This window comes from Ranitomeya imitator, chromosome 10, assembly GCF_032444005.1.
Source record: "Ranitomeya imitator isolate aRanImi1 chromosome 10, aRanImi1.pri, whole genome shotgun sequence".
Classification (NCBI taxonomy): Eukaryota; Metazoa; Chordata; class Amphibia; order Anura; family Dendrobatidae; genus Ranitomeya; species Ranitomeya imitator.
In genome coordinates, this window is record NC_091291.1 from 34,676,133 (window position 1) to 34,693,642 (window position 17,510).

Consider the following 17,510-nt stretch of genomic DNA (forward strand, 5'->3'; position numbering starts at 1 on the left):
ACCAGGAACCTGATCAGGTTGTCGTGATTGTAACATCAGAATGAGAGGAGACAGTGCCTTACCACTGACCACAAACCTATTTCCCGCACCTACCCCTCTCCATCCAAGCAGTCTTCGGCTTCATCCTTTTAAAAAAAAGTGAAGATTTACCATTGCTGGTGGGCTGCCGATTCGTTATTGCCTCTATTTGATTGAAGCATCATGCGCCAATGAGAAGGCGAAAGGATGACTCCACGCAGTTCCTGTGGCTTACCTGGGCCCTAGGCCTCGCTTTGCTCAGGCTAACCTTACCTAGACATGCATTAATGCAACCAAAAACTTCTCGCTCTATGTCTAAAACCCTACAGTAATGAGCACGGAGGACTTGTGCTGCAAATTGCAACACTGCATCCCACAAGACACAGACTAACCGGGCTGCACCGTTACACGACTGTCACCACAAAGACAATGGAAACAGTGTGAACATGAACTAAAACCGGGGACTGCAGAACTACCCTAACCCAGGCCGTAACTTCATCCAGAAAATCTAGTTCAACTTTTTTAGTTACTATTTAAATGCATGTGTTTTGGTCTAAAAAAAAAATATAAAAATCATGTTTGATTTCACTTGATCCTTGCCGGTTGCAGAACGAGTATCAGTCGGTGAGTGCTTAACTCTTGTGTGTCGTCTTTGAGCTGAACTCGGTGGTCATGATTCAGCTTATTTTGTGATGACTTGTTCAGCAGCCGGCAATAGACTGTGCAAAACAAACCTAAGTTTGCAAAATACAAAATTTATACTGAAACCTAGTTGACAAAAACCCTCGACTAGATTTCATTACAAATTTAGCCCAAAATGCATTTTTTCTTCCGTAAAGCCCCCCTTAAATGCTCCTTTTTGCAACTATAGCTGGCTACAAGTAGGACATAGACAGACTGATGACTACCAGAACTCAAGCTTGTGATAACTATTGCTCCTACGTCCTCATATGCAAACGAACACATCAGGAAGCCATGTGGCCAAGATCCCAAATATGTTCAGAATGCCTATCTCTTCTATAGGCGTGATCTCAGCCTGTTCCCCCGAATGCTACATGTCGGACCATATTCTACCTCGGAAGCACTTTTTCTTGTGCTCCTAATGAGGGGTTTGTAGTGTTACGTAACAGCACAGAATTACTTTTAGGCTACGTTCCCATGATGAGTTTTTTACGCTACGAATTTTTGAACGAATGTAAGAAAGTAACCTATTTTACGTAATGGGAGCAGAAAATCTGCATCAAAAACTCTCCAAACGTTCATTGTGGGAACGTAGCCTTACTTAGAAATCTTACCTTTCCAAGTAGTATTGTAGGTAAATATTGCAAAGCAGAAGTCTTAGCACAAGTGGAGGCTTACCGGCCAAATCAATGGCCCGATTCTTTCATTGCAATCTAATTTTAGCTATAAAAAAACCCTTTAAAGCTCTACTGTAAGCAAACTAAGGCTCTGTGCACATTGCATTTTAAGCCCCACATTTAGAAAACAAGGTAATAGGGCTCCCAAAAAAAATCTCTATTGGTACAACTTTTTAAACTATGTAAGGAAAGTGCAACAAACTGCACTTTCCTACACAGAGGGCTATCAAAAACATAAAAATAAAAAAAAATAACCCCCCCCAGTGTGCTGTGTATTTAAACTATGGCTGCCGTGTGACATTGGAGGACTGTAAGCCTATACAGAAGCATGCCGGGAAGCCTTCTGTCATGAAATATTCATTGAGAATGTCTACCTCATACAGAAGGCTTGATCGCCGTGTGCACAGAGCCTTAGACAATTATGTGTTAAGATAATGGAACTAATTGTAATTGCTATAAAAAAAAAATGAACAAAAAAAAATCAGTGCAGAATATCTGTACGTGTACCTCAACAGTTTATCTTTGATGTATAGAATGGTGTGTCAACATAAGAAACACATTAGAACTCTTGCAGTAGCTAACTCTAGAACTACAGGTTTCTAGCCTCTGCTCTGATCTCATGTTACATGACCCTAAGATGAAATTTTAGGCAGGTCACTCAAGTCTCCTATTCGGGGTTCCGAAAAATTTTTATAAAATTAATAATAATTATAAAAATAGATCGGATTCAGTATTTCTTTGCAGAAAGCTGTGAACCTGTCACTAGATTTAGAAGGAATCAAAACATTTTTAAGAAAAGTTAGCAGTGGACTGTAGGCTGAGATGGGACTAGTCCGGCACGTCCGGTGGCTATTTTCTCCCATTCCAGGAGATTTCCAGGTCTTTTGCTATATACGGAGCAATTGCTGAGCCGAACTAGTCACATCTCTCCCCTGTGGTCCCTTTCCAAACTATGCTTTTGCGAAACGCGACCGAAAAGACTCCTGGCAGCAGTTAAACAGCTTCTTATATAGAAATCCTGGAGGGTTAAGTAGGAGACCTGATGGCGCCATTTTAAAAGGGTAATTCCACCCAAAACAAAAAAAAATTAGAAGTCTAAAACTAAAAAAAAAAAAAAAAAAAACTAAAAAAAAGATTTAATGCATTAATACTTTATGAGCTGGCAATGTATCTACCCGCTTACTGTATAAAGGAAAAATAATATCTGCAAAGCTAAAGACATCACGACTGAGCTAAGTTTTGGGTGGAGTTAGCCAGGACCAATGCCACTTTCACTGTCCTCCGTACCTTGACTGGCTGACCCTCCCTATTAGACATGGTGACAGTGATGGTGTAGTAAGTGACTTCTAGACTGATCTTGCTCGCCTGTGTCTCGTGTGTAAATGCTGCAAAGTCTTACCCATCATACAAACCCTTATACCAACCATACAATGAGATGTTGTAAAGGGGAGCATTAGCGTCAGCTGCAAGCCAGCAGTGGCAATTGCCATCACAATGGTGGCTGCAGTGGCAATAAGAACACAAAATTAATACACCCCACTCACAATTGGATACTTTTTTTTTGTAGAAAACAATTTACAGTACAAAGATGGGCAACAGATGGCTAATGTGGATCTTACATCTATGGTCATCAAGTGGAGTTGGGAAAGTAAGGTGAACTCCAACTTATACTTTAGGATTCAATGCATAAAACTATGTGGATTTAGGGCCTAATTCATGGCATTAATAACTACAGCAATGTTGCCCATCATAATGTCAATTTAGAGCAGGACCCGTGTTACATTAATCCCGAGTATATTTTCTTTTTAGCTTTATTTGGATTACAGCTAACCCCACTCTCTGACATCTGTATATTAGGGATTGCTCAGACAAGCGTATATTCGGTCAGGGTGCTCAGGCAGCACACTGACCAAATAACCTGAAAGCAAATTTTCACTATTTAAAGAAAAAACAAAAAGAAAAAGCATCCACCAGTCTGGTCTGTTTTACAAACCAGCATAGTGTATATGTCAAAAGCAGGACGCTCCTACACCGGTGAGCCGGACAGAGAAGCACAGCGAGCTAGTCTTGTCCACAAAAGGATTAGCTCTTTGTTGCTTTTTTTCCCCCCATCACGGACGAGATGAAGGATTAAACTGAAATTAACTACATGGAGAATTATATCCAATGGAAGTATAATAATAATAATAATTAAAAAAATGAAATAAAACACAGGGGATCAGCCAATAATAATGTCTTGCCTCGTGTGTTGAGTGCAGCGGTGGGATTAGTGGAAGTCGGGTACCCACATAATGCAATAACTTACCTTCTGGAAACAAACCCTTAAAGGGCTTTTTTTTGTTTTTTTACATATTTAGACTGACAAACATATGACAAAATAAATTATCAGAAGATACTCACAGTGCATGTCTCGTTCATGCTCATACTCTATAAAGGCATATCCACGGGGCTTTCCTGATCGCTTGTTATAAACCATGTGAATCTGTAGGTTTGGAAACAAAACGGATGTAAGTAATCTACTAGAAAAGCTACACTTCACCTAAAAAACTGACACAAAAGCACAAAGAAACAAAACTCTACATTATTGAAGATCAAATGTGCACTCAAAAGAAAGTTTAATTCTCAATGCAAAGTTGGATGGGAAATATGCAGATCATGGGTAAGTGCACAAAAAAAAATCTTTTAGATACGGATGAGTGGCATTTTTAGCGCTTACTCAGGCGGTGTGCACATATCCTAAAGTTGCAGCAGGTCCAGAAAAATATTCACTCAAATTGGCATGCTTTGTGCATTCTTAAATCAACAGCATGTCAAGTCTTTCTGTGGAATTTTCTTTTTACAGACGATTTATAAAAATGACAGGGAATGTATCTTAAAAATAAAAATCAAAGACTTTTTTGGGAGTGGGTGAAGGATGACGTTTCAGATGAACTAGAATATTAACAGAATACTAAAGCAATTGAGACAAGCAGCAATTTAAAAACTAATAAAAATAAATAAAACATACCCGTTTGATAGGTCCGTATACTTCAAATTCTCTTCGCAGCTTAGATTCTGTTGTGTCATAGTTCTGAAACATGATTTAAAAAAAAAAAAAATTAAAACAAAATACGGACAATAAAAATACATCTCGTCTAGTCGAAAACACAAGTACTCCCGAAACAAACTTTCCCCTCCAAATCAATAACAACCAGAGACGACAACATGGAAACTCACCACTCTGGCGACAAATAGCGTTTTGAAGGCATCTCCTTGAGCATTCGCATCATTGTGAGGATCCCCTGGTTGGGAAAGAGAAACGTGACGTTACAAAGTTTTTACATTAAGGATAAATAAGGAAGTTTTACCCCAAAACAAAATGGCAGAAAATATCTGGATGAAATATTGAGTCGAGACACTTACAAACTTTCAGCTCATTTTCCACTTCCTGTTGTCTTCTCTCAATCTTCTCTCGCCTCTGCGCAGGGGAAAATAGTTGGAAATATCTAGCAAGCCTTACTTACATGTACAAACCGTTATGCTGCCAGTAACCTTAATATCATTTATTTTAATGCTCAATACCATTAGTTTTTGCTATACTGTTAACATACCTACTATTACTACAGGTTTCTATAATTTTACTCCGCTGTCAAGAACCCTTTAGTAATTTAATGGTCTTAATATTCTTTTCTTTACAAGTAATGGATAATAATCAATCTATTGTAAAAGTTCTCGGAAAGACTAAATCAGATGTCACTGGTCTGTACTGGAATCAGCCAATGAACACTACAGATGTATAGTAACATGAAGCCTGTACCTTTCTTTCCATCCGCTCATCACGAGTCTCTGCTCTTGTCGGCGGTGGAGCATCTCTGGGGTCCTATGTAGAGTGGAAAAGAGTAGAGTAAGGCCTCATTCACACATACATTTTTTTGGAACGGCTTCCATCGAAGCGTGTCAAGTTTGGTCCTACTCTGGAACCCAACTTTAGCGTTTTCATGTACGGAGACTACTGATGTGGCACCCAACTTTTGCGTTTTCATGTACGGAGACTCCTGATGTGAAGGGACTAAACACCGGTGCCATATGCTGCCACATAGACGTGTGAATTCAGCCTAACGAAAAAGATTAATTTAGCTCACCTCAAATTCTCTAATGTAAGGAGCTATTCCACAGTACGGCTGGTTGTGGTGCTTTTCGTGAGGTAGTTTCTCCAACGGTGGCAGGTAAGGAACTGGATCTCTGGGAGCAAACAGAGCCAGCAAGTTGGGGGGCAAAAACTGCGTCATTTTGAAGACCTGGAAAAACACAAACAATTCAATGTGCAACCAATAACAAAGATAACAACCGTACTGTAGCTTTCTTCTAACTGTGCTTTGAGTAAAAAAAATATATATCAAAGTCTGATCAAAGTCATCAGTCTATACATGAGAACATCTGAATAAGCCCTAAGGCTACATTCACACATCAGGTTTTTTGCATCAGGCACAATCCGGCGAATGTTGGAAAAACCGATTCCGGCACAGATTGTGAAAAATTGATGTGACGGATCCGTTTTTTTTTTTGTGTTTTTTTTTCGACGGATCTGGCTAGCATATCTAGATTATTGGATAAAAAAAAAAATTTGCAGCATGCTCAGTTTTAAAAAAACATAATCGGGCGCCGGAATCCGTCATTTTCGGATCTGGCACCTTCCGGCTCCCATTCTAGCAAACAGCCGAAAGCGCCGGGCTTTTTCGTCGGAGATAACAAAAAAACGTTGCTATGGACGTTTTTTCCGGAAACAGCAGAAAACCGGACGAAACGCAATGTCATCCGGCGCAATCCGCCACTAATACAATTCTATGGGGGAAAAAACGGATCCGGCGGCAACATTCGCCGCATCCAGTTTTTTTTTTTATATTTAGCTGGTTTTAGCCTGACGGCGAAAACCTGATGTGTGAAAGTAGCCCCACACGGGAAGCTGCCAGGAATCAGTTCTCCAATTCTGCTTGTCTTAACGTTTCGGGGTATGTGAACACAATGCGTTTTTCAGGTAGATGAGCTCCGAAACCTGCCCGAAAAACGCTAACTAAAACAAAGAAAAAATAAACATGCATTTTTAAATAAAAACGACTCGCTGTTAAGACGTTCAAAACACTGAAAGTATGAATGGCTTTACATTTCCAAAAACACAGTGTGGTTAAAAAGAAGTGACCGGTCCATTCTTCAGGTGTTTTCTGCTCCCAAGACACGAATACTTCATACTATTGTCTCAAAAAACAACCATGTCCAAAAACTATGAAAAAAAAAAAATACACTCAGGAAACGAAAAAAAAAAAAAAACAACAACAAAAAAACACTTTTGTGCGTTTTTGGATTTTTCGACAATTCTGAAAATGCAACAACAATCCAAATTTCCTACAATAAATTTTTTTTTTAACAAATTGTGTCGAGTGGCACTAAAACATAAAAATGGCAATTAGAAGACTGCTACAGTGTATTTTGATGCCAACACCTGGGTGCACAAAAAAAAAATAAAGGTGAAAAAACACACTGTACGCTACATGGGTACATGGCCTCAAAATATTTACAAACAAACCTCCCCCCCCCCCGATGAAGACTGAGGCTATGTGCACACGTTGTGGATTTGGCTGTGGATCCGCAGCGGATTTGGCCCTGCGGATCCGCAGCAGTTTTCCATGCGATGTGCAGTACCATGTAAACCTATGGAAAACAAAAACCGCTGTGAACATGCTGCGGAAAAATCCGTGTGATTTACTGCGTATTTCCACAGCATGTCAATACTTTGTGCGGAAACACAACGTTTCTGCACCCATTGAGTGAGGCAAATCCGCAGATCAAAAACGCATGACAATCCGCAACAAATCCGCATCATAAACACACCTGCGTTTTCTACCAAGGTTTGCGGATTCTGTGCGGAAAAATCTGCAACGTGTGCACATACCCTAAAAGCCCTTAGTCTGAAGCGGAATACTTTAAGGGAAAAGGCAGAAACATTTCTGCAGTCAGATGACTTCCCAGATTCTGCCCTTGTGCTGCGGACAAAGGTCATCAATGGCAAACTGTTGTTTGCTGCATAAGAAGTCTCAGAAGAGTCTCAGAGCTACGTCACGTCTTGAACAAGGCAACTATTCAGCACGATAACAGGATTTTTGGTTGCTTACCGTAAAATCTGTTTCTTGAAGCCTCCATTGGGGGACACAGGAACCATGGGTGTATGCTGCTGCCACTAGGAGGCTGACACTATGCAAATAAAAAAATTAGCTCCTCCTCTGCAGTGTACACCCCACCGACTGGCATTAAACTCTTCAGTTAGTGAGAAAGCAGTAGGAGAAAGAACAAGGTTGAAAAACCATAACCACAAACTTGAGAACTGTAAACGTGAGAACAGTCAGAGAACATATAACAAAAACATTGGGAGGGTGCTGTGTCCCCCAATGGAGGCTTCAAGAAACAGATTTTACGGTAAGCAACCAAAAATCCTGTTTTCTTTATCGCCTCTCATTGGGGGACACAGGAACCATGGGACGTCCCAAAGCAGTCCCAAGGGCGGGAAAAAACAGACTTCCATCAGGTCAGAGGACTCACCACTGCCGCCTGCAGGATCCTTCTGCCTAGGCTGGCGTCCGCCGATGCGTAGGTATGGACCTTGTAAAATTTGGCGAACGTGTGGATGGAAGACCAAGTTGCCGCTTTGCAAAGCTGTAGGGCGGAAGCCCTGTGGTGCACCGCCCAGGAGGCGCCGACTGCCCGGGTAGAGTGAGCCTTAATCCCAGGAGGGGGCACTCTGTTCTTGACCCGGTAAGCCTCCAAAATTGCCGTTCTGATCCAGCGAGCAATAGTCGCTTTAGAAGCCGGCTGGCCTCTGCGCGTGCCATCAGGAATGACGAAAAATGAATCCGTCTTCCGGAAAGAGGATGTTCTATCCAGATAAATCCTCACTGCCCTGACTAGGTCCAGCTTGTTCAACGATCGCTCCAGAGGATGAGTCGGAGCTGGACAAAAGGAAGGTAGAACGATGTCCTCGTTGAGGTGGAAGGTGGAAACCACCTTAGGAAGAAAAGAAGGTGGAGGTCGGAAGACCACCTTGTCCTGGTGAATGACCAAAAACGGAGGGCGGCAAGACAGTGCCGCCAGCTCGGAAACGCGGCGAATGGACGTGATGGCCACAAGAAAGGCCACCTTCCAAGATAAAACTGATAGAGGAATCTCCCTAAGAGGTTCAAAGGGAGAAACCTTCAAAACGTCCAGTACCAGGTTTAGGTCCCATGCCTCCACAGGGGCCCTGTACGGCGGGACGGCGTGGGCTACCCCCTGAAAGAAGGTCTTAACCTGTGGCCGAGAGGCCAAGGTCTTCTGAAAGAGGATGGAAAGCGCAGAGACCTGACCCTTCAGGGAACTAAGAGCCAGGCCCGAATCCAGTCCTGCCTGAAGGAAGGCCAAAAGAGAAGGCAGGGAAAAAACCATAGGCGGCACGCGGTTGGACTCGCACCAACGGAAGTAGGCCTTCCAGGTGCGGTAGTAGATCCTGGAAGACGAAGGCTTCCGAGCCTGAATCATGGTGTGAATGACGCGGTCCGAAAGGCCGGACGCTCTTAGAACCGCGGTCTCAACAGCCACGCCGTTAAACTGAGCGACCGAGAATTCGGGTGGCAGATCGGACCCTGGGACAGCAGATCGGGCCTGTCTGGAAGGCACCAGGGAGCGTCCGCGAGAAGGTTGACGAGCTCCGCGAACCAAGCTCTCCTGGGCCAATCCGGGGCGATCAGGATGACCGGCACCCCTTCCGCTTTGATCTTCTTCAACAGTTTGGGAAGTAATGGAAGGGGTGGGAACAGATAGGGCATCTCGAACTGTGACCAAGGAATGGCCAGAGCATCGACGCCCACTGCGAGAGGATCGCGTGACCTGGAGACGAATTGTGGAACCTTCCTGTTGATCCGAGACGCCGTGAGATCCACATCCGGAGTTCCCCATCGAAGACAAATCTGATGGAAGACCTCCGGATGCAGGGACCATTCCCCCGCCGCGAGACCCTCGCGGCTGAGGAAGTCGGCGGCCCAGTTTTCTACGCCGGGGATATGCACCGCGGATATCACCGGAACCGTTGCCTCTGCCCAAAGGAGGATCTTGGACACCTCGGCAAGGGCCAAGGAGCTCCGAGTCCCCCCCTGATGGTTGACATATGCCACAGCCGTGGCATTGTCCGTCTGGATCCGGACTGGAAGGCCCCTGAGAATCCTTTCCCAATGGCGGAGGGACAGAAAGATGGCCCGAATTTCGAGGACGTTGATCGGCAGCGCGGACTCCTGCAGCGACCAACGGCCCTGAACCGTCAGGTGGCGAAAAACCGCACCCCAGCCGATCAGGCTGGCATCCGTTGTCACCACCTGCCAGTGAACCGGAAGGAAGGACCTGCCCTGGGAGATGAGAGGAGACGTCAGCCACCAGTTGAGAGACCGCTTGACCCGAAAGGAGAGTCTGATCGGCCGATCCAGGGAGAAGACCGACCTGTCCCACTGAGACAGAATGGCTTGCTGAAGGGGTCGAGAATGGAATTGGGCGAAGGGAATCGCTTCCAAGGTAGCTACCATCCTCCCCAGAACCTTCATGGCCGATCGGAGGGAGGGAGGCTGAGGACCCTGGAGCAAGAGAATGTCCCGACAAAGGGTGGATCTCTTGTCCTTGGGAAGGAAGACTCTGGACAGACGAGTGTCGAAGAGCATGCCCAGAAAGATGATGCGCTGAGAAGGAATAAGGCAGGACTTCTTCCGGTTGACCAGCCATCCGAAACGGGATAAGGTGTCGAGAACAATGGACAAGCTTTCGTGGGCCTGAGCAAAGGACGGAGCCTTGATGAGGATGTCGTCGAGGTATGGAAACAGAACCAAGCCTCTGACTCTCAAAATGGCCATCAGCGCCGCCATGATTTTCGTGAACACCCTTGGCGCGGTTGCGAGACCGAACGGCAGGGCGACGAACTGAAAATGATCTTGTTGCACTGCGAAGCGCAGGAAACGGTGATGTCCGGGAAATATTGGAACATGTAGGTAGGCGTCCTGGATATCTATAGAGCATAGAAATTCCTGAGCCTCCATGGAAGCAATTACTGAACGAAGGGATTCCATCCTGAAGTGTCTCAGGCGAACCCTCCTGTTCAACAATTTGAGGTCCAGAATGGGACGAACCTTGCCGTCTTTTTTCGGTACCACAAAGAGGTTCGAGTAGAAACCCGTGTACCGTTCCTTTTCTGGGACGGGAACGATTACCCCGGATTTGAGCAGAGAAGCGATGGCTGCGAAGAAGCCCGGAACCAAAGCGGGATCTTTTGGAGGACGAGATTGGAAGAAACGATCTCTGGGTCGGGAGGCGAACTCTATTTTGTATCCCGAAGACACAACTTCCCTGACCCATGCATCCTCTACTGCGGAAATCCAGACGTCCCTGAAACGGAGAAGACGGCCCCCCAACCTGGGAGTTGGGCTGGAGTCTTGCCGAGAGTCATGCGGAAGTGGATCTTCCAGTCCTGGGCCTGGACGATCTACCCTGGGAATAGCGAGGACGCCAGGACGGAGTGGGCCTGAAGGACACCGCCTTCTTCTCTTGACGTGCCTGTGGCCTCTGTTGCTGCTAGGAAAAGGAGTTTGACGCAGCGAAGCGACGAAAAGGCCGGAACGAGCGAAACTGCCGTCTAGGAGGAGGGCGACGAGGTTTAGCCTGGGGGAGAAGGGAACTTGTGCCCCCAGTGGCGTCCTTAATGATCTGGTCCAGCTGGGAACCAAAGAGACGAGAGCCCTGGAAGGGCAGACTAGTGAGGGACTTTTTGGAGGACAAGTCCGCCTGCCAGGCCTTGAGCCAAACGGTCCGGCGAATGGCAACGGCATTGCTGGAAGCCTGAGCCGCACAAGACGCGACATCCAGGGAGGCGGAAACCAGGTATTCACCAGCGTGGGAAATCTGGTTGGCAAGTTCCGCTAATTGCGCGGGAGGAGCCCCGTCCAGGATACCTCGCCGCAGATCCTTGGCCCATTTTGAGATGGATTTTGAGGCCCAAGTGGAAGCAAAGGCCGGGCATAGCGCTGCTGAAGCCGCTTCGAAGGCAGATTTTGCGAAGGATTCTATAACTCTGTCGTTAGAATCCTTCAGAGACGCTCCGCCGGACAGTGGGAGCACCGTGTTGGTGGACAGCCTGGACACAGGTGGATCCACCGAGGGAGAGACCGTCCAATTGGCGGTAAGATCTGGTGAAAAAGGATATAACACCCCCAGGCGTTTTCCCCTCTGAAAACGTCTGGTCGGATTCTCTCTCTCTCTGGTCAGGATTTCCTCGAATTCAGGATGAGGGGCAAAAAATCTTGAAGGTGGTTTGGCCCGTCTAAACGAAACCGCCTGATCTGCGGGTTCCGTAGAGGGATCCTTAATGCCGCAGGTTTGGTTTATAGCCCGAATGAGGTTCTGGACCGACTCACTCATGGTGGCGATTTGGCTAGGATCCAACTCCGACATCTCCTCTGAGGGCGCATCAGATAAAGCCTCGCCTGACTCAGGGGAGGAGGAACGGTGCGACCCCAACCGCGGGGGAGGGCCGTGCGGCGAGATGGAACGCGAAGAGGACTCAGACCGACGTTGCTGTCTGGACCTTTTGTGGCTAATCAAGGAGGGCTCGGGCGGCGGTTCCTGCGACCCGCTGGCCACTGCAGGGGTCTGCAGGGGTAACCGATCCAGCGCGGACACCAGGGTTTGAGACACCCGTGTTAAATCGGCCACCGATTGTGACAGAGAAGCGGCCCAGCCTGGGATGGGGGGATCACTCTCGGGCGGAACAGCCGGGGGATCCTGGGCGGTGGGAACAATCGGGTTGCTGCAGGACTGACACAGCGGGGAGGACTGACCTGAGGGAAGTTTGCTGTTACAGGACGAACATGCAAAGTACGTGACTAAGGCAGAAGATGAAGAGGTAGGGGGACGAGAGCGGCCCCCTTTAGAGGTAGACATTTTTAGGGACCCTGAAGATGCCAGTGGGTTAGGGGACAGTGGGCAGAGGGGGGTGTCAGTCTGCAGTGCAGCTACTCACGGACCCGGTCCTGGAAGATGTCCCACTTGTCCTCGGCGGAGAACTTCCCTGAGGTGCTGATTCTGCGATGCTGAGCCACAGAAGATGCGAGTGCTGCTGCTGTGAGAAGCGGTGCACACCGGCCGAGGGACCCACGAGGAAGGGGGTGGAGCCAGACGCAGAGGCGCCGGTGGGCAGGGCGCAGTATGTCGGGCGGGAAAGAAGCCCGCCCGCAGAACCGGAAGTGGGGAGCCGAGAAACCGGAAGTAGGCCCCGGCGTAAGCCGGGACCTAAATTAGAGACCGGCGCCGCCGGAGAAGGGAACCGCGGCGCCGGAGCAGCGCGCCGCAGAGTCCGAGAAGAGCGGCAGTCCGCCAAGGCTGTCCGAACGGAACCGGCGGGGCCGCGGCGCCAGAGGCAGGCCCCGGCAGAAGCCGGGACCCAAACTAGAGGCCGGCGCCGCCGGAAAATCGCGGCGCCAGAGAATCGCGGCGCCGGAGCGCCGCCTGAGAATAGCGGCGCCGGAGCGCCGCTGGAGAGTGGCGGCGTCGGAGCGCCGCAGAAAGCAAGCGGCACGGCACCCTGCCAAGGACGCCGTGCAGACACAGGACACACCGCGGCCGCCGAGAAGCGAGACCGCAAGGGGGAGCGGCGCGGCAGCCCGCCAGGCCGAGACTCCACAAGGGAGACACCGTGGCTGTGCGGCCGCCAATGAAGGAGAGCCCAGGAGGAACATGAGCCACAGCCCCCGTGGCTGTCCCTGGGATCCCCCCAAACAAACGCCATGAGGGAGGACCGGGGGACATCTGGAGAAAAGATCCCGGGGGAATGGAGAGCCCGCCAGGGGGAAATACTCACCTAAACATCCCACGCCGTTACTAACCTGAGGGGAATGAGACGTCCACGGAGCTGTGATGGACGTCCTCGTCTCCTCCGACCGACAGGCTCTGGTAGGCGAGTGGGTGGGGGACGGAGCCAGGACCGGACTTCTGAGCACGCTTCTGTGCTAGGATCTTGGTCCTGGAGAGGGATCTATGAGAATACGGGGTGGCAGTACACGCCGTACTCATAGTCCGTATTGTGGGACTACAGGTGTGACTGCTCACCCTGTATCCCTCTGGAAGAAAACCTGAAAAGAAACGACGCACATTGAGGTAGATAAGGGTCTAATGAAAGACCTGTGTCCACCTCCTACTGACACTAAGCTAAACTGAAGAGTTTAATGCCAGTCGGTGGGGTGTACACTGCAGAGGAGGAGCTAATTTTTTTATTTGCATAGTGTCAGCCTCCTAGTGGCAGCAGCATACACCCATGGTTCCTGTGTCCCCCAATGAGAGGCGATAAAGAAAAGGCTGCAATGTTGCCTTGTGGGAGCAGAGGGTTCGTAATGCCGATTAGGGCTGCTACAGACCCAAACTCTAAAGTCCTATATATGCCCACGGGGCTGTCGTGTTGCAATCCGTCCTTGGACAGTTTTGCGGTACGTTGGATCCCTTCAATCATTAGAGATCTCGAAAAACCTCACACTGCACATCACTGATGAGACAACTATATGCTGGGCTTGTGCAGCGCTCAATTCCTGGCCTAGTCCGTCTGGGAGACCTACAGAATCTTTTAAAGTCTAATGTGGACATGGATGGACTTCAAAAGCCCCTTAAAGGGATTATCCAATACCTGAACAGTGATGAGCGATCTAAGGATTAGATATTAATTTATATATTAAAGAAAAAAAACAAAACAGAAAGGGTCCAACATCGCACCCCCCAATAATCAAGTGTTGTTATCCCTGCCAGTGACAAAACATCACAGCTCTGTGCACCATGTAGATGCCGGGTACTGCAGTTCAGCTCCTGTTCTCTACAGCTGGTCTGCAGCAACAACGCCGATAGGACAAGTGTCATAAGATAAAGAAACAGGAAAATTGATTCATAATATCTTAAACCCCAAGTGCCATTTTCTTACTTTGCATTGGAATAATCTTTAGGACTCGGCTCACACAATATTATTGCCATACAGAAAAAATAACGCCAAAAAGCTGACAAGTTGTAGATCAGCGGCCTGTACCCCGTCCAACACACAGGATGAAGGGCCTCAGATTTACATTCTATAGGTCTCCTGTAATACCACTTTACCCCGGACACAACACCAGAACCCCCGGCTCTAGACCAGGTTAACGCTGGCCGAACCCCCCACCAGGTCTAACTCCAATGGAATCCCCCAAAGATCCTAATCAGGGCTAACCCCGGCAGAGGCACGACACGTCCCGAGCCAGCTGCCACACGGCCTAACACGGACGCCCGCCCTTTCGGGCTAATTACTCGCTCCCTCAAGCTCACAACCTGTCTATATCCGACAGACCCCACTCACGATCCCAAGCGGTCTACCACACAGAAGTCCCTCCAAGCTCCCAACCTGGCTATATCCGACAGACCCCCATCTAGCACTTACTGTAGCTCCCACCCGGTCTAACACGGACCACCAGAGCCAAGGCCAGGGGTCCCCCCGGATCCCACCTGAGCCAAGGCCAGGGGTCCCCCCCGGATCCCACCTGAGCCAAGGCCAGGGGTCCCCCCCGGATCCCAACTGAGCCAAGGCCAGGGGTCCCCCCCGGATCCCACCTGAGCCAAGGCCAGGGGTCCCCCCCGGATCCCACCTGAGCCAAGGCCAGGGGTCCCCCCGGATCCCACCTGAGCCAAGGCCAGGGGTCCCCCCGGATCCCACCTGAGCCAAGGCCAGGGGTCCCCCCGGATCCCACCTGAGCCAAGGCCAGGGGTCCCCCCGGATCCCACCTGAGCCAAGGCCAGGGGTCCCCCCGGATCCCACCTGAGCCAAGGCCAGGGGTTCCCCCGGTTCCCACCTGAGCCAAGGCCAGGGGTCCCCCCGGATCCCACCTGAGCCAAGGCCAGGGGTCCCCCCGGATCCCACCTGAGCCAAGGCCAGGGGTCCCCCCGGATCCCGCCAAGGCCAGGGGTCCCCCCGGATCCCACCTGAGCCAGGGGTCCCCCCGGATCCCACCTGAGCCAAGGGTCCCCCCGGATCCCACCTGAGCCAAGGCCAGGGGTCCCCCCGGATCCCGCCAAGGCCAGGGGTCCCCCCGGATCCCACCTGAGCCAGGGGTCCCCCCGGATCCCACCTGAGCCAGGGGTCCCCCCGGATCCCACCTGAGCCAAGGCCAGGGGTCCCCCCCGGATCCCACCTGAGCCAAGGCCAGGGGTCCCCCCCCCCCCCGATCCCACCTGAGCCAAGGCCAGGGGTCCCCCCCCCCCGATCCCACCTGAGCCAAGGCCAGGGGTCCCCCCCGGATCCCACCTGAGCCAAGGCCAGGGGTCCCCCCCGGATCCCACCTGAGCCAAGGCCAGGGGTCCCCCCGGATCCCACCTGAGCCAGGGGTCCCCCCGGATCCCACCTGAGCCAAGGGTCCCCCCGGATCCCACCTGAGCCAAGGCCAGGGGTCCCCCCGGATCCCGCCAAGGCCAGGGGTCCCCCCGGATCCCACCTGAGCCAGGGGTCCCCCCGGATCCCACCTGAGCCAGGGGTCCCCCCGGATCCCACCTGAGCCAAGGCCAGGGGTCCCCCCCGGATCCCACCTGAGCCAAGGCCAGGGGTCCCCCCCCCCCCGATCCCACCTGAGCCAAGGCCAGGGGTCCCCCCCGGATCCCACCTGAGCCAAGGCCAGGGGTCCCCCCCGGATCCCACCTGAGCCAAGGCCAGGGGTCCCCCCCGGATCCCACCTGAGCCAAGGCCAGGGGTCCTCCCCGGATCCCACCTGAGCCAAGGCCAGGGGTCTCCCCGACCCCAACCTGAGCTAAAGCCCGGGGTCCCCCCCGACCCCAACCTGAGCTAAAGCCCGGGGTCCCCCCAGATTCTACACAGGTTAATGCAGGGGGAGCCCCCAGCGCCCACCCGAGCTAACGTTGGGAGACCCCCAGCTCCCATCACAGGTCACACCAGGCCCCAGCCTACTCCTGCCCGGGTGTGGAGATTCTGGGCACAGGGGGTCAGTGCTAGCTCCGGGGAACTATAACTCTCAGCATGCTCTCCCAGTAATCCGCCTCCTATTACACGTGTATGTGAGGGGTGACCAGGCCTCAGTCACGGCTGTACACGGCCGCCATACGTTCCCGCCCAGCACCGTCGCGGAATAACCCCGCCGCCGCCTCACAGCCCCCGACTGCCCGCTCTTACCGAGGCGCCGTCCGCTGTGGCGCCGCTCCAGCCCCGCTGTCCTCAACGCTCGCCCGCGGTCTCTCCGTCCGTGTCACCAGCAGTACAGCTAGGCCGCACGGCGTGTGAATAGGCCACAAGGCGTCATGCGCGCGAATCCATCCGCCAACAAAAAAAACAGCGCCTAAAACTGAGCCACGCCCCCTCCGGTCCTACATTCGTATCTTCATAGTCTGTGGTATTCCTCCGCTGTGGTGACGTAGTCTGGAAGAGTCCGCGCTCTGGCCGGTGTGTGTGACCGGGGCCGGAACGTCAGCTGCGGTTCTGCTCTGCCCGGGAAGCCGATTGTTCCCTTTTCTCCTCAGTAATTGCTCTGTATATAATTATGTCATTGGTGACAACCAGCATGGCAGCGTTCTTGCCTCCTCACTGGTTGTCACCTTTTACCTCATTTTTGGCGTTCACCGTATGAGGTAAATTTTATTTTATTTTTCGACACTTAAACAACCGACGATAGCAAAAATATTTTTATTTATTTTTAGATTTTACGTTGCGGGAAAAGGAAGGTAATATTAATTTACATATATTTATCATGCGTTCGTATTTTTTATATAGTATAGATTTTAGCTTTACAGTTTGAATATTTTAAATTTTTTTTATTTTTTTATTTTTTTTCCTCCTTGTTCGTGAAAAAATTACTGAGTGACTAATATAGGAGACCTCTAAAAATATAACTTTCTGTTAAGGGTCGTGTTCCCGCCTCTGCACAGGGGGAATCTCAAGCCATCTCCGCTGCGGTCTCCCATTCTTCTCCTGCCGCAGAGGAACCTGTCTCGTTCAGTCCCACTCTGTACAAAGAGTTACTGCTGCTTTTCCTGCTTCTGCCATTGAAGTCAGTGCTGGGCAGCGGCGAGCAGACGCTTCTGGGACTACGT

General features: G+C 50.2%; 1 protein-coding gene across 1 annotated transcript in view; it reads right to left on the reverse strand.

Moving 5' to 3' along the window:
* Nucleotides 1-16,745, reverse strand: part of SNRNP70 (small nuclear ribonucleoprotein U1 subunit 70) — a 28,351-nt gene extending 11,606 nt beyond the window's left edge. Inside the window, exons 1-7 of the mRNA XM_069741955.1 lie at nt 16,597-16,745; nt 5,498-5,653; nt 5,173-5,235; nt 4,779-4,833; nt 4,593-4,657; nt 4,384-4,446; nt 3,777-3,858 (exon numbers count right to left, since the gene is read on the reverse strand). Of these exons, the coding sequence (XP_069598056.1) occupies nt 3,777-3,858; nt 4,384-4,446; nt 4,593-4,657; nt 4,779-4,833; nt 5,173-5,235; nt 5,498-5,644 (475 nt within the window). The 5' untranslated portion in view covers nt 5,645-5,653; nt 16,597-16,745. The remainder of the gene's footprint in view (nt 1-3,776; nt 3,859-4,383; nt 4,447-4,592; nt 4,658-4,778; nt 4,834-5,172; nt 5,236-5,497; nt 5,654-16,596) is intronic.
* Nucleotides 16,746-17,510: the final 765 nt, after the last annotated feature.